Raw genomic sequence first — 25,572 nt, 5'->3', positions numbered from 1 at the left:
CAATACCGAATCGTGTCTCAGTGTCTGAATCACATGAGCGCAGCATCAATTTGCCTCCACTCAGACGTCTATTAGCTTATCAAAAGCTCAGGCAGCGCATAATTTATGAGACATGCCTTGCTGGATTCAGATTGCGATCTGTTGATGCAGGGGATACATGCATCTCTCAGTGCAATTCATTAGAAATAAAGACAGATTATTCCCAGAGGGCATGAAAGAAGTGGAGAGAAGTTGGGAGGAAACTATCCATACAGAGCAGGCTCCTGCTCATGCACCATGAATTTCTGGGATCTTTTTTTTTTCTTCTTTTTCTTTTTGAATTATACAGTTTGTTCAGTCTACTGTAAAACAGCAAACTTGATCTCTGAACTTTAATAACGACGAGACATCACCCACACATCGACTGACCTTCACTGACTTCCATCACCTGGAAAGTTCAGGACAGAGCACAAGATACCAAAGTAGCCAGAAAAATATAAACTGACATCCATCTAGGGCTCTGTTAAATCATCAAAATCAATAACATGATTATTTTACATATTTATCTCTATACTGCTGAATAAAAACTAATTTCCAAGTTTAGAAATGTTTTTTTTAAACTATAATTAGGGCTACCTCACAACAACAATCTGCAACTCATCGCTTTGTTCTGAAGGAGGATCATTTAAGAGTGAGGAGGCAGACGTGTGACCGGGAGATGACTGGGTTTTGTAGTTTTTAAGGGGGTGGACTGTAATCAAAAGCACCTGGAAAAGGAAAGCTTTTACTGAAATTACAGTAGGACCAAAAAAAAAATCAACAATCTGCAATGTTGTTGTTACCCGGCCAGGTGACCCTCATTGCATGTCATGCCCCTTTCTCTCTGTGCCTTCGTTTCCTGTCTCTCTCTAAGTAACACAAGTTAAACAATCTCTTACTATCACTTGACCTAATTTTTTGGGATGACACCTACGCCATGTTCCTTTTTTGTTGAATAAAGGCAATGAGATGTGGGTGAAAGCTCTGAAAAGGCCAGCAAAGGACTTTGGTCTTAGAATAAGTTGCTACTGTATGTTCCCAAAGGCCAAAAACTACCTTCCATATCCAAACACGTCCTTTTTCTGCTAAAAGTTGTGCAAATTTATGCAAATTTCTGATTTTCTTTCAAAATCAAATATAAATCAGCACATTTCCTTCCACTATCTTTATGCAAGTACATTTAAGAGGATGTGATAAGATTACATAGCTATTCAGGCACTATTAATTCCATAGTAATTCAAGAGTAACGCCCCTCCTTTTTTCATTCTTAATTTTTTTGGGATTTCCAGTGGATTGGAGGCCTGTAACAGTGAATAGCAGCATAACATGAATGCTTCGTCTACAGTAGAAGAGGCAGAACCAGCTGCCACTTCGTCAAGATGTTCTAAAAATTTAGTTTTTAGCAGCCTTAATAACATTTTCTTCTTTTTTTTTTTTTAATGACGGCTTTTCCCCCTCAAGTAAACGTGAAATCTTTTTGCAATATTAATTCTTTTTATGTCAAATTTATGGCGTTCCCACTCATGTTTTTGTTATGCTCAATTTAAAATGCACTTAAATACAAGTGGATGAAAACGTACCTGCTCACGTTGCGGTTACTTTTCAGTTTGCTGATCATCTGTCCCACTTTTTTTTTCGTAAAAGCATATTCAATGTCAGCTATATGCATCAACTAAGGATCCACTGCCACTAGGAAGCCCCAAAACAAGCAAATTACAGATGTCATCTGTTCATTCTTTTCTTCATAATTTGTGTATTTATATTTATATTTATTTATATTTTGTGTATTTATTATTGTTCCACATTTGTACTGTTTGTGATTTGTGCTTTTCCCCAAGAAGCTAATGGTTCTGTATCCGTGACTTTTATTTCTGCGGCCAGTATTTGTGACATTGATCGTCCAGTTTGTAACGGAAAGATCAAACATTTTTCGAATATTTTTAATAAAAAAAATGGGAGGACACGTTTTGATCTGGAGGTGAGAGTCCTTAAACTTACACCTACACATTATATAATTTTATTTCCACCCAAAACTAATTCTGATCGGCTTGTGAAATTGCAGATACAAAACTGTATCATCAGCGTAATAATCATTATGTTGACCACCATACCTTATGAGGCAACTGTCTTTTTCACAGCTGGAAAAACTCGCTCTGCTCTTTCCGTCTCTATCCTTGCACTTCTAAGCCACAGCTCGTTGCAAGTAGTTCACATATTTTCTGCCTTGTGCTACGAGGCATCAAGTCGTGCCATAGACAAGGCAGGTTGAGAGAAACTGGCTACAACAGGGGAGAGGAAAACGCAACACCTCATCAAAAAAACAACATGTGAGAGGCTGTGAGAAGCGAAACGCTGATAACATCTAACAGTGTTTTTAGAGAGACTGGATTTGGTGAACAGTTTGAAGTAGTTCAGTGGTGAGCCAAAATCGAGCCTCGTCTTCATCACGTCTGATTGTTCTCTGTCTCTGTTGAGCCTTTAAACACAGTGTGTGAGTGTGTGTGTGTGTGTGTGTGTGTGTGTGTGTGTGTGTGTGTGTGTGTGTGTGTGTGTGTGTGTGTGTGTGTGTGTGTGTGTGTGTGTTTTACCGTGACCTAGATTTGAAGTCTGCAGTACAATGCAAGTGTGTGTGTGTGTGTCTGTGTGTGTGTTTGTGATTTCTGTGTGTGTGTGTGTGTGTGGGAGAAATAGCCTGCTCAGTCTATGGTTAACCATACACCTCGCCTTCCCCCACATCCACTCATACCCACACACACATGCTTAGACAATGAAATTACCTTCATACAGCTGTGTCCTGTCTCACAGTTGTTGTTGTTTTTTTGTGTTTTTTTTTTTTTTTTTTTACATAAAAAAACATTAAAAGGTTGAAAACAACTAATGTGTGTCAGTTTGTCACTTTTGCATCCTCGTTTTCAACATTGTGTTTTTGTTCCTCATTATCAGCCATGACTGATCACATCTTAAACTTTCCGGTCGGTTAGATGAATTTTTGTAGTAATGATCAATGGAAAAGGTTACACATTCAATGCCTTCTTTCTAAGAATATTGAGGGTTTATAGTTTATTGTTGTTCCTCCCTTTGGTGTGTTAGGTTACCAGTGTGTTTTGCATTACCTGGTTTCATATTATTTTTATTTTCTGAGAATCTAGAGATACATTGTCGTCTCATTTTGTGGATTTATTTTCGTCAAATTCTGATGGTGTAATAATCTGAGGTTTCGTTTGCCGTTGCACCCTTTGGCAGTTTTACCTGGTGTGACGATTTTTAATAAATCCTAAAAGGCTTTGGCAGGTTTTAACAGATTTCAAGTTTAATGTACTGTGCAAACTTATTTAGATCTGAGGTTAGAGCTAAATGATCGATAGTGAGGTGTCCTGATACACATGATTCAGTGGTTTCTGTGGGCACAGTTCAGTAACTTTTAACAGGCTTTTAACACATTTCAGGGGATTTAATGGGGAGTTGAGCAGATAAGTGGTGATTAAAATGTGCAGTTAATGTGAGACTCTTCATCTACGCAATTAGAGGTATTTTAACATTTACACTTTAATGTTGATTAATAAGCGCTGTCCCTAACAAATGAAATCATCGCAAATACAAATGTGTCTGTAGATTTATGTTGGCAAGCTTTGTGTTTGCCACTGCACCATATTAAATGATATAGTGGCATATCAGTCAGCTTGACCCTGATCGAGGTCTCTGCATGTATTGATTATTGCATAAAGGGTAATGACATCATGTCCTATATCCTTGTTAATGTTGTAGACGTTGTTTTCCAGTGGGGCAGAAAATTCGTGAAAAATTAAACCACAGGACACTGAGACTGGGATCTGAGGTGGTGATGATAAAACGGTCACGATAACTTGTCTGGTATTGGCCAACATGTTTCACGAGAGTTCTGATCAATTCCGGAAAACATCTCGATCATCTCTAATCAATCAAAGCACATCATGTGCATCCTAGTTTATTAAAATTATCTAATTTTCTATGTGCATAAGGGATGAAGATTGACAGAATAAATTTCAGTGTCTGTGTTACCATGTGCTGCTGCTGCTGCTGCCTTTATGCTAATGCGACGGCGTTCAATTCCGACTTGACCATGTTGAAGGTGTTACTGAAATGCGACTAAGTCCAACCTAGTGCCGTCGCCGTTGTGACCTTTACGTAAAAGCGACTCAGGTGCTTATTCAGACACGAGACCGACATGTTAAATTGCTGTCATGCTAACGTAAAGAGGTGCGTGTCAGAAAGGGGTTGGAAGACCAATGCGGCGCAGACGAAAGCTCCAGAACAAGAGAGCAAGGAAATTCAGAGCCGAAACCGTCCCTCGACATCAACGAAGACCTGGGCTCTGGGCTCGGCCAGCCTGTTATCACCAAATGGCGTATGAGTAATAGTCATTTCACGGGTTATCACTCTGCATTTTCAAAATGCATAGACATGACACAGTGGCTTGCTATGCATACCCCATCCCATCACACAGGCCTAGCAGTTCAATCTTGGCAACCCTGCCACTTAGAATTTATTTATTTTTTTTATTTTTTAAATGAATGAAGCGATACATACATTAACTGCAGCGGAGTCACCAGGAGGTGGTTTAATAATGCTGTAGTCACGACAAGTGGATATTGTACTGCAAGATTCGTCCCGTATCAACATATTAGCAACATTTTTCAAATATGTAACGCATCCTCTGTGCTGTTGCGGTTTAGTTAACCTAATTTTGGGAGACGGGGTTGATCTTCCCCTTGGGGTCCGCGTGCTTGGTCGCTGGGGAGCTTTTTGGCATAACAGATGGTCTTCAACACACATTCTTCGGGACCCTGCGATGCAGTCGGTGGCTCTGGAGTGGGTGGACGTTGGGGTGAGAGAGCTTCGTCAGCTACAGACACAGTTACTGACTTTGGGAACTGTGGATTTTACGGCGAGGACCGTTAAAACACAGTTGCGCGAACGCACGTCGGCAGCTAAACGTTGAATTAAAACAGTGTGTCGACAATAAAAACAAAAATGTAACATAACACAACTCTCCTCATTTAAAATTTTATGACTCCAGTCTTTTAGGAGTCACCTATGACAGTAAACATTAAGTTTGCATCACAGCAGATAGCCGTTATTTACAACCACCGATTCCACAAATGTTTTCCGTATTTTATTAAAAACATTTGCGTGCGTCATGTGCATCAGACGAGCCGGAAATCACTGAAGTAATCTGTTTTCCAGAGTCAGATCTAATTTTTAATAAAAAGATAACATCAACCTCGTGTTCAGTGTCTACCGACTCATGCATCAGTCTAACCATTTTCTGCATCGTTCTCCTTTCCAACCACCAGACCTCAGCTCTCTTGCTTTCCCTCCCCCTCACTCGTCCTCCGTTGCACTCATCCTCTCCTTCCTGAACCTCTGCCTCCCATCTTTTTCCTCTCAGACTCACCCACAGCAGCGTTCTTGAAGCTCATCACCGAGCCGGTCCAGGATAACGACCCGATGGCAGCTCTGCCGCGTGGCGTGCTACTGAACTGAGGCAGTCCGTGCAGGAAAAAGTAAACGCTGCGCTGTAAACAATAAATGCAGTCGTTACTATCAGGGTGATTTTCAAAGCAAAAGTGGGTTCCTGCAGACTGAGCGATATCACGAATCTATGGTGGAAAAGTGCACTTTAAAGTAGTAGAATCATCACATTTAAAGAAAGTAAACTTCAGTTTTACCAGTGGAATCAGTGGTAACTTTCTGTATAATAGAACCACTCCGCAGTACTTCAGATGCAGTTTCCTACCGTACCCAGGGTGACTCTAGCAGCCCACAGAGAGGGGGCACAAACTTGTTCCATTCAGCTGTGGGTTCAGCATGTAGGAGGAGGGAGCGATAGAAATATTTTTCCAGTCAAGAAAGAAATACTTTGTCATACATACCACAAAAAAGTCAACATGTCCTCTGACTGCATCGTGTCCTTGGGAGAGACTGCTGCAGAATTATAAATCTCCATGTGCTGACTTTTTTGTAGTAAAATATTACCGTTTTCATATTTACCGGTGTCACAAAGCAATAAGCTTAACTCATGACCCTCCAAAATCTCCTAATCCGATCGGCAGTGGACTGGACAGTAAAGCTCGACCAACACCTGGACTTTTAAAGGGATACTCCACCCATTTTACACCTCAAAGTCCCTTTACAGGTCCTGGCGAGTGCCGCTGCATTTGTGAAAAAAGTTTTCTAAAGCCTTTTTGAGTGCAAAATTTGATAAAGTGACGATGGTCTAGTACAGTATTCTTTCATCGCCTGGACTGAAGCTTTATATTTGAGTCTAAAGGATCTGATAAAGATCTGTTGGTCGATATCCTTTGTTGTTTTTTTTCCTCAGCATATTCACATTTTGCTGAGGAGCCCGTAAATTCGTTTCTCTGAAGAATTCTGTCCACATGTTCTGAACAAGACTTTTTACAGTTGAAAAATAAACCTGACTTTGCTCTCTGAAGGGCAAACTATGTGATGTTTGTAAATGACCTCACACGTACCTTCTCATCTGTGCTGCACTTTCTTGTTGCTTATCTGCCGACTTACACGCCGATACCGATATATTTGGAATTGGCCCGTATCAGCTGCGCCAGGCAGCATGGGCTCGTTTTATTGTATAACACCATCAGTTGGAAATATTTGGACATGATGCCAGTGTGTTTGATTGGCTAATTTTCCACTGGAATAAGAATCATTATTCACAGTCAAAGATGAATCATAAGTGTATCTGGCGAAATGTGTTTCGGTGACGTTCGGTTGCTTTTAACAAAGAACAAATGCGAGCTGTGATCAGTCAGAGTCTGACAACATGACTGACAAAATATATGATATCCTGTGGATATTGTTGAACCGTTGAATCTTTCACCGCCTTTATAACTGAAACTATTAAAACCACAGCGGCTGAATGTGAGACATAAACTCCCCGCCTGCTCTCATTTAGGGCTTCCCTGTTCAGACCTTCGCTGTCATGACTTAGTTTGTATTCACATACAACGGGGGGGAAAGTCATGCAAAGCGGGCGTTTGATAGGAGGTTGCCAGGCAACAGTGTAAGGTAGCAGCTTCTCAGAGTGACTCACTACAAAGTGTCAGAGTTAGGGAAGCGGTGTGTGTGTGTGTGTGTGTGTGTGTGTGTGTGTGTGTAGAGAGAGAGAAAGCTATTAAATTAATTCAGCAGCACCCAATACAGAGAGAGGTGGTGAGGCACGACACGTCTCGCTGCTGAATAGACTCCGAATGTGAATCACTGCCTTTTATGAATTTCTTCCTGGCCAACGTTACACGGGGAACAGTGCGTGTGAATCGGCGCATCGGGTCGTGCGCTGCATGCGCGACTAACGCAGCATTACCTCCAATTATGTTGCTACATGAAACAGCCATCATCTCCACATAGGGGGGTAATCGCTTTTATTTCGCCAGCAGGAGCTGTTCTGCCAATAAAACGCCTTCCTAATGGCTCTATCATTTCCTATATAGTTTTAATGTCACTGCTGATACTTTTGTTTTCCTGTTTCTGATGGTTTGGTGAAACACAGCCTGTCAAACTAGAGTAAAATTCAACATCATAATATCCTTTTTCGTTTTCTCCTTTGACCCAAGATCGCTCCTAAAAAGATTAGCACGGCTGTCAGTGAGGTGTTGCGCCCTAAATCTTATAAACTTCATTTGTTATACTAGTAACTGATGTTCAGTTATTAGGCGTTTTTCTACCGGCGCTTTCTTTCCCCCGAATTAAAAATCTCTCTGCGTTGGATCATTTTTGTATAAAGTGACGTAAGCCAGAAACTAAACCAAACCCGCCTTGACTGAATGAATGAAACTCATGGCGGAGACGCAACTTTTTATAATGAAAATAGATTTAATGGATCGGTCCCTTAAAACCAAAACAATGACTTGGAAGCTGAGGGGGACTGCAGTGTGGGGCGCTGGTCCTCCTGTGGGTTCGTCACACTGAGTGACACCTTTCACGTTACACATGGTCATTTGATTCATTGTAGATGGGGGGAAAAAAAAAATCGTTAGACCAGCTTTAAAATTTATTAAAATCAGGTCATTTGAGAATGATTACAGCTCGTAGACACATGTATCCTGATTAGAGTCAGAAATGGCCGCTGTTTTGTTTCAAAGGGTCACAAAGAAAACTTGAAACGATTAATCGATTAGTTGATCAACAGAAAAATAATCAATAATCATTGATTTTTCAAATAATTTAGCAAAAATGCCAAACATTCCCCAGGTCCAGCTTCTCAGATGTGAGCATTTGTTGCTTTTCTCTGTCTCATGCTATAGTAAACCAACTATTTTTTTGGTCTGCAGCTGTTTTTTGGATAAAATAAGCCATTTGAAAATAAATTAAAAAAAAAAAAAAAGCGATTGTTTTCTTTTTCACAATTTTCTGTCATGATATAGAAGCAACGATTAATCGAGGAAAATAATCGGCAGATTAGTTTATTATGAGAAGACTCTTTGGTTACAAGCCAGAAAGGCAGTTCTGAGATGCAGATCACGTAACTGCAATGTCATTAGTTTTTGTTTTGTTTTTTTTGGTCAACAATCTTTCAGCCAGAAGTGATATTTCAAGATTTCAAGATTATTTTATTGTCAGACCGATTTAGTAAAGACTCAGCTCCGACGTCATAGAATTATCTGCGGCGCCGCCTAAAAATGAAAGCGCTAGGAAGACGTCTACAGTCATCGTAATTAATCTCCATGCCCGCGTGCAGCTGCTTTACCTGAGCCTGCTCTTTTTTTTTTTTTTTTTTTTGTTTTGTTATCATTTTGTCCTGTTTGTGTCCAGACTTGTTACATTAATTCTGTTTATCTAACAGGGTGTTGCTGTAAAAGCACGTCTGCTCACCCAACCAAACCCTGTATAAATAAAGCTGAAAAAAAAATGTGACTGAATCCAGATAGACTTGCAAGTAGCTTTTGAGTGACGGATTGTGACTTTATGGCAGGATTTCTTTCAGTCGTCTGGAGAGAAAAGAGAGGGAGCTGGCTTTCTGAGAGCTTGCATTGATACCCTTTGTATCAAAAGACATTTTATTTCAGGGAAAAGAGATAAATTGCAGCTTTTGTTTATGCACTTCAATTTCTATTTTTACTGTTGGTGGCATTTTTCTTTGTTTTGTTTTGAAACCAGCGCCTCATTTCATGTGTAATTGCTCTGTCTGGGTTTTGTCGAATGCATTAGTGTCTTTCAAAGCTTCTGTCTGTTTTTTTTGTTTTTTTTTGTGTTTAACCACAGAATAAGTTTAGAAAAGTAATTTTATAAACAATCATGATTTACATTCTTCAGCTCCCGATGTCTCAGAAATGATTTTATGACCAGTTTTATGACTTAAGTGTTGGTTTCTCCTCCATATATTAGTCTGTTATTGCCAGATATGTTAGAAACATTAGTTATACACTGCATTAGTTATACACTTCCCAACCTTATTTGTCTGATGCACCACAGCCCTGTCAGAAGAACTCTGGTATATTCCAATAGTGTGTTTTGTTTTTTGTTTTGTTTTTTTTGGTCAACAATCTTTCAGCCAGAAGTGATATTTCAAGATTTCAAGATTATTTTATTGTCAGACCGATTTAGTAAAGACTCAGCTCCGACGTCATAGAATTATCTGCGGCGCCGCCTAAAAATGAAAGCGCTAGGAAGACGTCTACAGTCATCGTAATTAATCTCCATGCCCGCGTGCAGCTGCTTTACCTGAGCCTGCTCTTTTTTTTTTTTTTTTTTTGTGTTTTGTTATCATTTTGTCCTGTTTGTGTCCAGACTTGTTACATTAATTCTGTTTATCTAACAGGGTGTTGCTGTAAAAGCACGTCTGCTCACCCAACCAAACCCTGTATAAATAAAGCTGAAAAAAAAATGTGACTGAATCCAGATAGACTTGCAAGTAGCTTTTGAGTGACGGATTGTGACTTTATGGCAGGATTTCTTTCAGTCGTCTGGAGAGAAAAGAGAGGGAGCTGGCTTTCTGAGAGCTTGCATTGATACCCTTTGTATCAAAAGACATTTTATTTCAGGGAAAAGAGATAAATTGCAGCTTTTGTTTATGCACTTCAATTTCTATTTTTACTGTTGGTGGCATTTTTCTTTGTTTTGTTTTGAAACCAGCGTCTCATTTCATGTGTAATTGCTCTGTCTGGGTTTTGTCGAATGCATTAGTGTCTTTCAAAGCTTCTGTCTGTTTTTTTTTTTTTGTGTTTAACCACAGAATAAGTTTAGAAAAGTAATTTTATAAACAATCATGATTTACATTCTTCAGCTCCCGATGTCTCAGAAATGATTTTATGACCAGTTTTATGACTTAAGTGTTGGTTTCTCCTCCATATATTAGTCTGTTATTGCCAGATATGTTAGAAACATTAGTTATACACTGCATTAGTTATACACTTCCCAACCTTATTTGTCTGATGCACCACAGCCCTGTCAGAAGAACTCTGGTATATTCCAATAGTGTGTTTTGTTTTTTGTTTTTTTTAAAACACATTTGGAATATTGGATATTGGAATAGTGGATATTGGTACAGTCATTATTTCATGAAACAATAGTCAGCGTTTAGGTTTTTTTTGGTCGAGTGTATATGTGGGCTGGCAGAACAAACCATTTATCCGTTACTACGTTTAGCTTATCGATTAGTAGCTAACTTTTTTCAACAATTTATTCCATAAGCTCTCGATATAGTCCATGATTTATCCTTTACTATTAGCTATATCTTTCTCAACAATTTCCATTACTTCTAGTTAACTGTTTAGACTTCTCTGCTCCCTTGCTAAATAGTTTTTACCACAGATGTATATTCATGTATATTCATCCATGCCGTGTTTGCAGTGTTCAGTTGTTGTAGCTGACTTAATATGTTGATTTTTTTGATTTATTTATTTTTTACACTCAAATCGCCATTTTCTAAATTTTCAGATTAGTCAAGCTACTCCGCAGTCTTTCCACGTAGCCCTTGCTGGGAACCACTTATTACCGAATATCAACCATTTAATACAATGTTAGACAGAGGAGTGTGGTTTCTCTTCAAACTGAGACTGCGCGCATCAATTCTACGTTTGTCCAACTGTTAACCCTTCATCCTCCCTGAAACAACTGTGACTTTATACATGAACAGCTGTATATTAAATATTGTACATTTAAATTCTGTGTGGCAGTGCTGTTGAATATATTGTGACACTTAATAATAATGAATGTTAATAAAATAGATAAATGCTACTCTTGCCAAACATTAGTAAATGGCCCAATAAATATTACCAACAACAAGTTTACATCAAGAGGCAGCAAAACATTTTACAATATTAATGGATTAGAATAAATGTGAACAACATTCTCTTTGAACATTTAGATAAACTTGAATTATGATTGATTACATTAAACTCGACTAGATATCATGGTTATATCTTAATAATTTCACTTTATAGCTAAAAATGAGGAAGTTGTAACAAGAAAAACAGAAGGAAAGTGCAAGACAAAGAGATAAAAATCAATAGAAATTTATTTTCTTACTTATCAAAAATATCTGAAACACCTTTGCATAGATGGACACAAAATAGCTTACATGATTGTTTCCTGTGATTGTAACAATGAGAAGTTAGCACGACTGGGTTCAAAGTATTTTGGAGTGTGTTATACTGTCAAACAACGCGTGGGACACCTTTGCCCCCCCCCCCAATGATCAGAAACTGCTGTGAGAATCTGAACAAATGCGGATTGTGGTTTCTGTGTGTGAAATAGTGTATACATACTTAACGGTTTGTTTCAGTGGAGAAGGAGTGGATGTTGACATTATAACTCTTCAATTGTTCTCTCTGCATCCAAACAGATAGATTACTCCTTATAAAGAAGGATTACAATAAATATTCCAAATATATTACTTCTTGGGTTGTTAAATACTTTTCAAATATATTTTTTTCAGAACCAATTATGTCACACACAAAGGGGAAAATTCGTTATGGTCAATAATTATTTTAACTTAAATGCTATACTGCTCCTCTGTCACAAATAAAATGGGAATGAAAAGTAAGAAATAAAACATAAAAAGTCCTCAGCTTCTCAAAATAACCTTCACAGATCAGTAAAAGCACATGGGTTCACTCCGATGTGTTTTCTTTGAAGTTTATGTGGGCACTGCATCGCATTTTCACACCAACAGTGCCCCAGAAATGAATCCTTCAACTAACTCCTCGTAGGCAAACATCCTCCAGAATCCACTTTGTTGTTGCTTAGTTTATGCTTTTTCCGATGCAACCGCTCTAAAAAATATATATATATATATTCCTTCTCCTTCTTGCAAATTGGCAATCCTCAAAAAACTCCACATTGCCAGACGGCCAAAGTCTCCCCACCAGGAAGCAGAGCTAATCCAACACGTCCACGTCGCGCATAAACACAACTTCCCTCTTGACTGAGCGGCTGTTCGGTGGGTGACTTGCTGTTGCCGCCGCCGCTGCTCCTCGATCAGTTGGCGTACTGTCTGTAGAAGGCGACCTTGACGCGCTCGATCTGGTGACACAGCTTGATGGCGGGACCGAGCTTCAGGTCCATGCATTCCTGGACGGTTGGCAGAGTCAGCAACAGCAGGGCCTGACCGTCGATGTCCTGTGCAGGAAGAGATACAAATCAATATTTAAATGGAAATAAGAAAAAGTTCCACTCATTCTGGCGTGCATTTAATTCTACTGCCATTAGGACTAACATTTTTCTTTTCACCAAATTGTTTTAAGAGAAAAAGATGTTGTTTACTGCTGTTTACAGAAAACTAGGCCATTAAAACCAGCCTATAAAAATACTTGGTCATAAAAAGTAATGAGAATAAAGGGGAAATTGAAAATTACACTCTACATAAGTAAAAAGAAACACGTTGTGGTTCTACATCCCATTTCCCAGATTTATTGCTTTTAGTTTTTTAAATAAAGCAAAGAATAACAAGCTGTAACCATCAAAGAATGAAAAGGAGTTTGATCTGCTTGTTTCATCAGATTGATCTGACGTCACCAGGTGAATAAATATCTTATCAAACACTCCGTCGTATCAAGGGTGGATGTCTGACTGCCGGAGGTTTGAGCCAATATTTGTCTTGTGCCACAGCTCATTGTGTTGTAAATGGAAATCAGTGGAAAAAGTCAATTTACCTTTTCCAACTTACAAAATGATGTTTTGGTGGTGAAGTAAAAAAAAGCACTGAGGAAAAACTGTGTGTGTGTGTGTGTGTGTGTGTGTGTGTGTGTGTGTGTGTGTACCTGTTCCTGGAAGATGTTGGCCAGAGACGCACAGTCAGTAGAGTTGATAAACTGAACGACTTCATCTACAGTCCACTCCAGGGGGTTCCTGTCCAAAACCAGCTGACCCTCCTCCTCCTCCACCTGGACCCCAGACACACACACACACAGTAAGGTACAGAATAACATGTGTTAACCTGTGTAGCTGTTTAGCCGTGACTGTCTAAAGTTTCAGGGCACAGATGATGCTCTGGTATGAAAATGGTTAATGTTGTTGTTAGTATTTCAAATACTGTAATCTCCGTTGCACCTGCATGTCTTGTCTTTTGGGCGGCTGGTACTTGTTGTTGTTCTGGTTGTAGGCTGACAGCGAGCGAGTCGACCTCCTGCGGCCCTCGGGGGCCTCCTGGCTGCCCATGGCGTTTCCCAAGCTGACGGCCCTGCGCAGCGTCGCGGCCCTGCGCGGACGGCTGCTGGTCACCTCCACGGAGGAGGCGTCGGTGTGGTCCTCCCGAGGCTCCGAGCTGTTGCCCTCGCTGCCCGACTGCAACGCCATCTCCTCATCCTCCTCTCCCTCATCGCTGTCCTGAGGGGGGAGCAGAAAGGCTCAGGATCAGAGAGGCCGGGGGCACTTGTTTCGTTTTTGGCTTCCCTCTGGTGTTGGCCTGACCTTTGACATCGAACCCCACCTCCCTCAGACAGCGCTCGCTCGCTCATCACTAAGTCAGGAGTCGCTTCATTTTAAAGGTTTTTTAATTAAAACTCCTTGTGGTGTTAAGATTCCGAGATTAGGAGCTATTAACTACACTAACTATACTGATGAACTATTTTTTTTTATAGCAACACATGAAAATAGATTTTTCATGGTTTGTCAAGAGACTTTCAAGCTCTCTGTTGTGTACTATTATGAACCTGTTTTTCACGATAAGAAGTTCACATATTTCAGTACTTTAACTGATTATTACAACATTTTTAGTTCCCATTACAGCTGCTCTGCTACCACTCTACTGCAAGGTGTGGTCAGCTGGTTTTGAAAATGAATCAGCTGTTGCCCCATGAACAACGTTTCTGCCTAATATTCTGCCTAAATCTCCTTCTGGGCGGAGAAGAGAGAGATGTGAGATGAGCCTGAGGTTCCTTGGAAGCGATGTTAGCCATGACTCATGTTGTCTGTTGAGTTTCGTTTTCCACCAAGAGCAAGAATCTGGACTCAAGGCGTGAGAGGGGGTTCTCTACCTAGGGTTGGGAGTTTCAATAGCTGCTTCCAGTTTGGTTAAATACCCAGATTCAATAAGCTCTGCCAGTCTCTTTTTGTTTTATAGCAAAGAAAAATGTTGGAAACATTCAGGTAGTCATTTAGTAAAGTAAATATATACATGAAAAACTTCTGACTCTTTGAATGTTAATTTTTGAGTTGTAGTTCTTAAAAATGAAGTTCATGATTGTTAACTCTCGTTGTTCAAAAACTGATGAAAGCTGAACTTAAAAACGTTAGATATAGATTTGGAGGGTTTGAATTTGTTTTTTTGAAGCTAACTGGACACCTGTTTCAGATTTGATTTAAAAATCCATCAAACTCCATCTGCTTTTTTTACCGCAGCTCTAAAGATCATTTGATTAGATGATTGGCAGGAAATTCGGGGGTTTTGGACTGTTGGTTGAACAAAACAACAGGACTGCGATTGAGTATCTGGTTAGTTGGTTACTCGCTTGGTCTTTTAAAAAGGGGAACGAGTTTTCCACAGCCAAAGGTTACATGCTCAAATTTCTTGTTTTGTCCGATCAACAGTCCAAAACCAGAAAATATTCAGTTTGCAGTAAAATAAAACAGAGAAAAACAAACTGTCACATTGGAGGAGCACTTTTTTTTCTTCTTTTTTTTGGCCTTTTTGAGTGAAAAATGACTCAAATGGTTAACTGATACTTTTTTTGCTAATCGACTCATTGTTTCAGCTCTACAAAGCAGGCAACATTTTATAGACTCAACAAGATTAATAAAAACAACCAAATAATCAGTTGCAGCCCTGCTCGGCTCAATCACTTTTCTTGATGACAAAGAAACCATCTGCCGACCAGTCTGCCCAGTAAACACCCCACATTTTAGTGGCAAAACATTAAATCATCACAGAGTTGTTGAGATCTAACTTTTTCTTTGTATGACATCATACAAAAAAAACCGAAAAGCGCATATTCAAGACCAAGATTTTAAATTGTGAACGAGCAAACTTACAGGGCGTCTAAAGTAAATTGAAACGCTTTGCTACATTTCCTGCCTGTGCCATATTTAGGGATGAGTTTGTTTATATTTATTCACTCGATCACGACTGAAAATGAGCCTTTGTCCTGAGCGAACAGGACACCCGTTGACACAATACAAGAGAGGAAGGAAAACGGGGAAAGAAGAAAGACGAGGCGAACCTGCGGTGAGCCGGCAGGAGTGTAGTCCACAGCAGAGGAGCGTCTCTTCTTCTGCACAAAGATAGCTTTCCTCTTCTTCCTGCGGCGCGTCGGCTTGGCCAGCTCTCCCTCTGCTGCCTCCTCTCCTCCCATCGGCTTGGACAGCTTCCTCTTCTTGCCATAGTAATGGGCTGCGGAGGCACAACAGATGTTGAAAACAATGGGCCCAAAACAAAACTTAGCAAGTCATCGCAGGCAATTATACGCTGCGCGGCGTCACAAGCTTTGATTTGGGTCTTCTTCATAGCTGTGGCGGAGGAAGTGACGCGTGTAATTACAGAGACTCACTGTATTTGGTTTTTGTCTGAACGGAGCAGTTCTCCGGGCACTTGTCGGCGACGAGGACGGGGCTGAAGAGGTTCGGGCAGCACTGCAGCTTCACGCACACCTTGCGGCAGAAGTCCGGGATCTGGTCTGCCAGGCGGACGATCCGGATGGTGGATCGATAGGTTTTCCCTTTATATCTGGAAGGACAGAAAGGACGAGGGAGCAGGGGGGGGGCGTCGTGACACTGTCAGCCAGTGATCACACTTTTATTTATGAGAATAATATATAAAATATAATCAAACTATCTGCAATCCATCAAAGCACTCGAAAATGAATGATGATTGCCTGTGCGGTAATGGCGTGGAAGTGGGCTGTTTTAGGAGAGGCGGCATTAATTCAGATCGTCTTGTTGATGAGGGCCATCCAGCAGAGCGGCGTGCGACGCAAGGTCATTTTTGCAATCCCTCATCTTATGGCTAAGGTCAGGAGAGGCGAGCCGATCTGTTGGCAGCGCCCAAGGACAAATCCGACCTGCAAACTGATGTGGCTTTTCTGAAGTCAGACTGTGCTTGACTGAACTCAGGTGACTTCTTAAAACACTCAAACAGATACACGTGGAAGTTGAGATCACGGTTTGGCCTTTGACTAAGCTGATTGCGAGTGCCCTCAGATCCGTGGGGGTATTAGACGCATTGACATACTGACCTGAGACGTACCCATAGAACGGGACCTTGTGAGATCTGATTAGACCGAATAGAATGTGGACCCAGACCTGACTCGGGGTCCAGCTCTAGACTCTTGTTTAAAAAAAAATTTGCTGAAACAGATCATGTTGAGGTTCCTTAGAAAATCACCTGAATGTTACACACGTAAATCAAAATAAAACAGGACAAAACCTGAATTGTGTACTGAACCTTCTACACTGTAGACACAATGCATGAATGCGATCGCTGTGCTCTGCAGGCCACCGCAGGTGACTCACTAGAACGTACGACTGGCCGATTCTCTCTCGTTTCAGCCGGAAAAATGGGGCCGCTTTTGATCAGAAAACACCGAGCGTGCGGCCTGAAGCGGCGGAATAATTTGGCTCCGTGCTGCCAGCAGTGGAGGAAAATGCAGACTTCATACAAGCTACTGCAGCGACGACAAAATAACATAAAAAAATGAAATGCATGGCTGCAGAAAGGATAGAGAGGGTAAAAAAAAACAAAAAAACCTCCTTTTTCTTTTTCTGAGAGGCCCGGTAATGATTTTAACAGTAAGAAAGATGTGATGATTTGTCTGATTTATTATGATTTAGAAAACATTAAGAATTTAAGCAAAGAGGAGGGAAATTTCAGGGCTTCATAGTTGAATGATATTGCCCCTGTGAAAATGACCAGATCTAACAAATCACCAAATCAAATGAGAAAAGAATCTGTTCTGGCCTATTGCGGTGCACATTTCTCTGCACTCCTCACTTGGCTTTGAGGGTCTCCTCTTGGCAGTCCCAGCTCTGATCCTCCAGCTCCTGCAGCTCCTTCAGGACTCGTCCGGGCTTGTAGGCGGCGTTGATCAGCATGCTCAGCAGCTGGAGAGCAAAAGCAGAGCCCAGATTAAAGCCATAAAGTCCCGGTTCGACGACCGAACAACTGTCGGAAAGAATCGGAGTAGCTGCACCGGCACGGAGGAGGATCGGAGCAAAACTGAAGGGACAAACGCAGATCGCACTCGTCTTTACAAAATCGCGGACTCGTGCAAAAACTACAAGCTCGCACAAAACGCGCGTGCGCGAACAAACACGGTCTCTAGAGAAATTAAGAGGTTGTTTTGCTGAGCGGTAGCAATGGTGTGTATGTGCAAACACACTTGACTGACAGCTCCTCACATTAAAATGAAGGCCCTGCTGGGAAACTGCAGGTGGTTAACAAGACATCGCAGTCTCGCCCTCCATCTCTCACCTCCTCCCTCTTTCAATCTCTGTCAGCCCACCTCTCCCTTTGAAAGTGTGCAACTCTTTGATTAAACCTGCTCCTCTCCGTCTCCCCCCACTGCTTTTCACATCAGCCCACCTCTTTGAGGACCAGCGTGCATTTTCCGGGTCCGACGGCCTGCGGCAGCTCTGCAATACGTCCCTTGTTGAGGTAGGGTCCTGAGAAACAGCGGTGGTTTACAAAAATCTTGGAGCAGCAGTATCTGCCATTGGCTGAGCCTGGGATAGAGGAGAAAGATCATAAACAGGAATGTTAACCAGCAACCAATAATTGCCTCTTTTAAAAAGTTAGACACAAAAACAAACTTTTAAACAAGTAATAAGTACATTTTATTTCTTTTCTCCCATTTACCGACACATCTTACAAAATAATTTTTATGTCCTGTTTGTTATTAAACCAACTTTTCTAGGGATCACATCATCACTACATTGAATTAGCCAAATTAAAAGCACACTTAAAGATCCGTCCGGGATCTAAGAATAAAAGTGAAAAAATCTTTTCAGTTATTTAGACCAAAGATTTATTGCCGGCTCTCGTGTGTTTGTTTGAGTGTTTGAGAAGTCTTGAGCTACTGACCTCTCACGAAAAAAAAAAAAGAATACATGGCACACTACATTTGGAAAGATAAATTACAAAAACACCAGACTACACAGACAGGTTTTAAAAGTAAAAGCATGATCCCTCTATTCTGGTCTCGGGCCGCGGAAGTTTTAGCAGCTTTTGGTTGCCAGATGTGAGTAGTCTGAGAAATATGGGTTTAAATATCAGAAATATACAAAAAGGATCTTAAACTGAATTCTGAAAAGGCCCTTTGGTCATAGGCCTTAACAAAACACAGAAGCAAACAATGAGAGTGAGAATTGTAACAATGCGATGTTCAGGGCGATGGAAAACCTCTGGAAAAAAACATTTCACTAGCATGTGAGTGAGTAGGGCTCATACAGAACATCTATGCGGCCCTTGGCTGCGCAGCCTTTTGACAAAGGGTCTTCGGGGGGCATGGCTCTTCTCAAATACGGGGCTCAAGTCTGGTATTCAAACTGTCTCACTCTTTTCCTTTTGCAGCGCTTAACTTTATATAAATAACTGGCAGAATGGTTTTAACTTCGTTGTGTGACAGATGTAATTTTTTCCAGTTTTTTTTTTTTTTTTGTGCTATTTGTTAGTGACACACTATGTTAAAGGGTCTTTGGCTGAATAAGGAGCCAGTGTAATGTAACCAGGATGGCAAGAGTCTGATTTTTTTTTTTTTTGTGTGTGTGTTCAACTGGTCTAAAAGCTTTGTGACTACACCCTGCAGCAATTGCAGATGTGCAGTTGGAACAACGCTGTGCGCTTTGGACATGATGTTATGAAGTTATGATGCTTGACTGCATCTTAACTGTATGATTTAATTCCACTGTGATGGTCAATATTTAACTTAATTTTGTGTAATTGTGTTAAACCCCCTGGAAATGTGGTTTCAATTTGTAGTATTTTCCATAACATTACATATTCATGACTTAACCTGCAACAATCAGATTTAAAGTTTGGAAAAAACTGTCTAGTTTTTACTTAGAAGAGACTTTTAAAAACTGATCTAATCTGCCTCATCGGGACCGTCTGGGTGCGGTCTGATCAGATTTAATTGGCATTTCCTCGCAACAACCCCCGCTGTCTTCCAATTCTGAGTCATTAATTGTTGCGAAATCCTGATTGGTGCAGAGATGCTGCGTGCCTGACATCCGTGAGGCCCACGGACTCCAAACCAGCAAGAAGAACACAGAGACGAACAAAAAAAAAAATACAGATAAATCTCTTGTGTGAAATAACCAAAACTATTATTACTTTGGCAGAAAAATTGTGTTCGCGTCAGAACCTATTCCTCAGAGTAAGAGGATGATTGAGAAAATAGCTTTTCAAGGCCTTTAACAGTGCATTCCTTATTTTTTTTTAATATCTACAGTTTCACATTTTACTGACCGCAAAGCTGTATGTTTTACCGCTGTTGCCTTTTTTTTTTTTTGTATTTTAAAACAGTCTGTAAAATCTCCCATTTGGGTAAATACTTTATAAATATATTTATTGCTGTCCTTAGTAGATGACTCTGAGCGGTTCACCACACAGGTGAACACCGAGTCGAACTGCGCTGCGAGTGTGTCCTGTTTATGCGACCCCCCCCCTGCCCGGGAGATGAATCGAGGGCCGACTGAATGATGATCCCGGACCCCGCCCTTCCCGAGTACTGCCGGCACCTGGAACCGCACCGCCATGGGTTGAATAGTAATTAGGTGAGGTGATGAATATGCATGAGAGAGTGGGTGGTTTTTTTTTTTTAGACAGGGAACTTGGAAAAGAGGCCAAGGGGTCTCATGAAAACAACGCTTAGCCCCCTGCTCCCTTTGTGATTGAACATGCATGTTGTTTCCATACAGATCTTCCCCAAACATAACACTGGATCTTCCGGTTTCAGTTGGCTGCTCACATGCAGCCAGAAATACAACTGACCACCTTTGTCCGCAACCAGTCTTTTAAGGAAAATTGAGCAGGTTTTCTTTGGGCTTGTTTCCTGAATTTTCCATCGGTTTTGACAAAATTTTACAGTTAGATATCGGGGGATGCAGCAGCACTGGCGGCACAGCTTCAGCACATTGAGTTTGACGGATATAATAACGGATACTACGTTAAAGTGCCAGGTTTCAGCTTCAATTTGAGTAGGTTTACGTCAACATAGAAAGAACTTTGTGGGAGACATAGGCCTTTAAACACACAGTGCCCAAAAGTAACATCTTAGGGCTTCATAGTATCCTCCCTGCTGATGCTCTCCCAGAGCTGCACTGCAGCCTCCTCCGGCTCTTGCTCGTTGTGGGGGTCTCTCTCTGCCTCTAGTCTGGTCCTCACCAAGTGCTGCTCAGTGGTGACTGACTCGGCGAGTCGAGGATACTCCACCTCTTCACCCTGAAAAGCTCCGTGGCTGCTGTGGCCGTATGTTTAGGATCGTTGTCCCGCGGAAAGATGAAATGTCGTCCAGTGTGTTTCGATGCATTTGGCTGAATCTGAGCTCACAGAATATCCTTGTATTCCTCTTCATTCATCCCGTTGCTTCTGTCAGCAATGGAATCATCAGTAAATGCCAGGGTGCCCGTTCCATTTGCCCGAGCCGTGATAGAACCACCGCCAAGTTTGACAGATGAGGTTGGTGGCGTTGGGTCATGAACTGTTCCTTTCATTTTCAACACTTTCTTCTTTCCATCACTCTGACAGAACTTTGTTCCACCGGTTTCTTTTTGCGTGTTTTTCTGAACTTCAGCCCGGCCTTTCTGTTTTTGAGGTTTACCAGGGGTTTACATCTTGTGGTGAACCATCTGTGGTTCTGGTCATGCAGTCTTCTTTTGAGCGCTGACAGGGAAATAGGTGCGCCCACATCCTGCAGAGCGTTCTTGTCTTGCTGGGCAGTCATAAAGGGGCTTTTCTTCACCATGCAAATGATTTTCTGCTCATCCGCAAGACTTGTGCTCCTGGGTTTACCAGCTCATTTGCCACTTTCTCATTTTCCTCTACACACCTGCTTTTTTAGAGTGTAGCCAACTGCTGATTCTGGCAAACTAACTACTTTTGATCTCTCTCTGATAGATTTATGCTCTTTTTTGAGCCTCATTGTTGTCTTCTTCACTTGCATGGTCACCTCCTCAATCCTCATACTGACAGACAACTCCACCTCAATCTAAATGGCAGCTCTCAACTTTCAGTCCCTTCTGAAGTCGCGTCCAAATACTTGTGCGCCCCTAAAATTTGGGCATTATGTGTTGAAAGGGCGACATCTCTTTTTCTTTCTATATTGATTCAAACCTACTCAAATTAAAGCTGAGACCTGGCTCTTTACTGTAGTATCCATTATTTTATTTCATATTGAATGTGCTGAAGCTCAGAGGCTGAAGAGCAAAACAGGTGTAACTGTCCAAAATCAGTCTGGACTACATGTCTTTATAGTAATTTTTTTTTTTGAGAGGTAAAAAAAACCTTCACTAAACTAGACTCAACGGGCCACGGTGCAAAATATAGCCACAAGTTGCATCTTGCTGTAGCTGCTCTGTGTATTCTTCAATAATCTTTTGTATCAAATCAGACATGCACAACATTGTTCTGTCTCCAGTGTGGCTTTTCCCTTGAAAGAGAAGAATTCACGTCTGTATTACTTGCATCACCCACGTGTAAACATTTCTCTTCGGGGCGGGACGCTTCGGGTCTGAATGAGCTCCGGAGTCACTTTTATGTAAACGTCACCTCGGAAATGGACCCGTAACATTTCTGTCACACTTCCGACATGGCACAAGTTTGAACCCAACGCGGTCAGATTGGCGGAAGGACCACAACAGCACAAGGTAAAATAAGCAGAGGGACAAAAAGCACGTCACTCTTTAGGAGCAACTTTATCGCTCAATTATCATAAAGAAGCAAAATTGGTTTAAGGGAGAAACTGAATTACTGTGGCCACGTTCCTAGTTGTTGAATATTCAATGAGAAGATCAGTCAATTAAATTATTTTTCCCCTTGCATGATGATTTCATTATTTATTTATTTATTTTACACCATTCTTTCACCATTCCCTGTTAATGACTCAATCCCAAACCTGTTAAAACAAGACCGTTCAAACGCCAACTAAAAAGAGATTTGTGGCCTGAATGTGATCCAGCACAAGACAGATCCGCTTTTGTGTTTTGGTATTGAACCTGTCGATGCTCAAAACACTAGTTAGTATTGGTTGCATCAGCACTTTAAGGAAAAAAACTGAACTCCTGCGGCCATTGATCCACCCAATCGGAAAAATAACCGGCACTCATTGTCTATATGTCTGATTTCCGTCCCGGCAGCTGCATGAATAAATAAATTGCTATTCAGCGTTTCACATACAGCATGTGAGCAAATAGGAATCGAGGCACGTTAACTACACTCGTGCTGCTCTCCATCACGGACAGTCCATCCCATCCCCTTCGCGGCGCACTGCCGAGACAGCGGAGACGGACCCATTCGGCTCCGCTGTCACGAAGAGCGTTTCAGGAAATCGCTCCTCCCGTTCACCGTACAACTGTACAACAGCTCACCTCTGGGTGACGGGTGAACACACTGCGGCGCTACCACCTGCGCGTTCTGTCTACATCACACTTTTACAGCGGCTAATACACACTGCACCTTTCCTAAATTACGCACCGTATTTCTGATTAATCCTATTTTTGATGTATAAATTGTATATTTTAATTCAACATCTGGCTCTGCAGGTCCGCAGTTCTGCAGTTTTAATTTTAATCCTGGTATGTTATAAAGTCAGTCTGTCCGTCAATCGTACAATCTAATAAATGATTAAATTGATTAGAATTTATTGGAGGATCCACTGTCACTGAGTGAGAAAAGGGGACAAGCCACTCGCTCCCAGAGTCACAGTGGTGACTGATTAAGGCTTCAACGGCAAAAGAAGTTTTAAAAATTCAACAATAATGCAGCTTGTGCAAGAACACTCTGTATGTTGTACGTGTTCTGTCGTGTCTTAACAAAGACGTAAAAGACAGTTAACCAATTTACACCTATATCTGAATGACAAAAAGCCACCACTGTTAACAAAGTACGTTAGACATTTTATGTCTGAAAAGGACTTTTGAGGAAGACAAGGAGCTTAAAACACAAACTAAACACTGAGCATCGCAACCTGGCGACGCTTACGAGTACGGGAGTACCTGAGGAGCAGGGCTGCCCCTTTTGGTCTCATTAGCTCATTAGCATTAGCTACTGGAGACGAATCGCGTGTAACGGGGCTTTTTGATTACCTGGATCCATGGCGACGGGCTGGCAGTGGTTGACGGGGGTAATCTCTACCGGTTGGGACGGAGCCAACCTGCGGGAAAAGGAAGTCACAAGTCAGGTCAAACTAATCAATAAAATCGTCCATCTGATTCAATCAAACAGGGAACAACAGAGGAAGCCAAGTGATAGCTCGTCCGGCTGATCAATCCACACAACAGCTACTACAGTTCGTGTCAGATTTTTAATTGATGGAAAGATACCTCTGAAGGTGAGAAATGGAACTAGAGGTCAGATGAGAGAGCTGACAAAGCGCTGTGGAAGACCAGATATTTCTCCCGCTCTCGGCCCACAATCGCCCGCGGCCAACGGCATAACATGTCATTTGTCAACAAAATCAATCAGCGCCCCGGGAAAGCAATTTCTGCTCTAAAAAGCCACTGTTTCAATTAATGGCTCTGGAGTGACAGAGAGAGAGAGATAGCGAGAAAAGACTCGTGGGTTTTTTTGTTTTTTTCCCTGAAGAAACAGTCGCCGAGTTATTTTCACAGGTAGAAAGATGGAAAACAAAGAGCCGTGAATGTGGCAATTTTCCCGTTCGTGCAAGTGAGGTGAAGTGAAGTGTTAGGTTACAGTGACATATTAGTTTACAACTACATGTGGCCCTGTATTCCAGTTTCTTTTTCCATTTAATTGTCGTTTAATACTTGAAAAAGACACCGGAGGAGCAGGAACAGTCTATTTTACCAGTGTGGAGTCTACATACAAAGAGAGAAAAAAAGCAGAAACTACCTAAGGTCGATTTAAAAAAAATTCACCAAACATCAATTTAAGTGTTTGACTTCGCTCAGATTCCAGACGAATTTGTTTACCTCCCTGTCGTAAAGCTTCAGGTAATCAAAATGATAAAATGCTGTGCTGAGTGTTAATCCAAAGGAAGCTGGATACTGGTACTTTTAATTCATTATTATATTATTTATCTTTTACAAGCTGTCGGAAATCACCCCTTTTATTTACTCTACGATGTAGCGCGTAAAGAGAAATAATGGAACCTGCTGCTTTGTGACGGCCTCAGCTGTTCAGTAGAGTCAGAGAAAAGGAGCCTATACTCTACATTTGGTTGGTCACCGTGTGACAGTGTCTGAAAGATGATATTTAAAGACAGAAGTGTGAGCGCTGCCAACGCTGGCACCTCCGTCGGCAGCTCCGTTGGGCTCAGGCCCAGTTCAGCCCCTGCTATTGAGTAAACCGTTACGCGGGAGGTAGTGAAGGAGCAAATTGATGATTTTCGGGCACAGCCAAGGAGATTTTTGGCACAACACACGAAAAACCCCAGTCATCCATGCATGTTAAGATTCTGGAAACCTGCCCCCAAAAATATCTCTCATTCACTTTTGATTTTTTGTGCCGGGAACAAATTAATAAAAGGCAGGATTGAAATAGAGATAAAAGAAACAATACGAGACATTTTGAGATTGTATCTAATTGCATAGAAATTGTGTAGACAAAATGGCTGAATGGCAGGATTAGAAATTATCCTGGGTTTTAGTGGATAATCTTAGCCAATGATGCACAGTATCTACACTGCGCTGTTTTGTACAGCGTAGACGGTAATTTATCTTAAAACGTAAGCGGAAATCCCCTGAAACACGCTGTATTTCAGCTTTTTAGAGAGTCCGGTAAAAGAATCCTTCAGTGGCAAAAAAAAACGTGTCTGGCTGCAGCTAGCGGAGAAGAGGCTGCTTTGAGAAGGGACTGGATTTCAGCTCCCTGCTGAGCACAAAATACTCGCGGCTTCAACTCCAAAATACATCACATCCAAAAACCCACACCTAATATTCTCCACC

At 41.3% G+C, this 25,572-nt stretch overlaps 1 protein-coding gene and 1 long non-coding RNA gene across 3 annotated transcripts in view; one reads left to right on the top strand and one right to left on the bottom strand.

The window, feature by feature from the left end:
- Positions 1–13,719, top strand: part of LOC120801409 — a 42,798-nt gene extending 29,079 nt beyond the window's left edge. Inside the window, exons 1-3 of one of the 2 annotated variants that reach the window (XR_005709097.1) lie at positions 13,038–13,136; positions 13,291–13,431; positions 13,619–13,719. This is a non-coding gene — a long non-coding RNA (uncharacterized LOC120801409). Of the gene's footprint in view, positions 1–13,037; positions 13,137–13,290; positions 13,432–13,618 lie in introns of those variants that run through there. The other variant, XR_005709096.1, reaches the window with a different exon arrangement.
- Positions 11,486–25,572, bottom strand: part of sfmbt2 (Scm like with four mbt domains 2) — a 55,233-nt gene continuing 41,146 nt past the window's right edge. Inside the window, exons 15-22 of the mRNA XM_040148364.1 lie at positions 23,752–23,819; positions 18,032–18,171; positions 17,441–17,550; positions 16,002–16,177; positions 15,675–15,844; positions 13,567–13,842; positions 13,278–13,400; positions 11,486–12,636 (exon numbers count right to left, since the gene is read on the bottom strand). Coding sequence (XP_040004298.1) covers positions 12,496–12,636; positions 13,278–13,400; positions 13,567–13,842; positions 15,675–15,844; positions 16,002–16,177; positions 17,441–17,550; positions 18,032–18,171; positions 23,752–23,819 — 1,204 coding nt within the window. The 3' untranslated portion in view covers positions 11,486–12,495. The remainder of the gene's footprint in view (positions 12,637–13,277; positions 13,401–13,566; positions 13,843–15,674; positions 15,845–16,001; positions 16,178–17,440; positions 17,551–18,031; positions 18,172–23,751; positions 23,820–25,572) is intronic.

Source organism: Xiphias gladius, chromosome 2 (genome assembly GCF_016859285.1).
Source record: "Xiphias gladius isolate SHS-SW01 ecotype Sanya breed wild chromosome 2, ASM1685928v1, whole genome shotgun sequence".
Lineage (NCBI taxonomy): Eukaryota > Metazoa > Chordata > Actinopteri > Istiophoriformes > Xiphiidae > Xiphias > Xiphias gladius.
The sequence above is the reverse complement of the archived record's forward strand: the minus strand, read 5'-3'. Positions and strand labels throughout refer to the sequence as shown.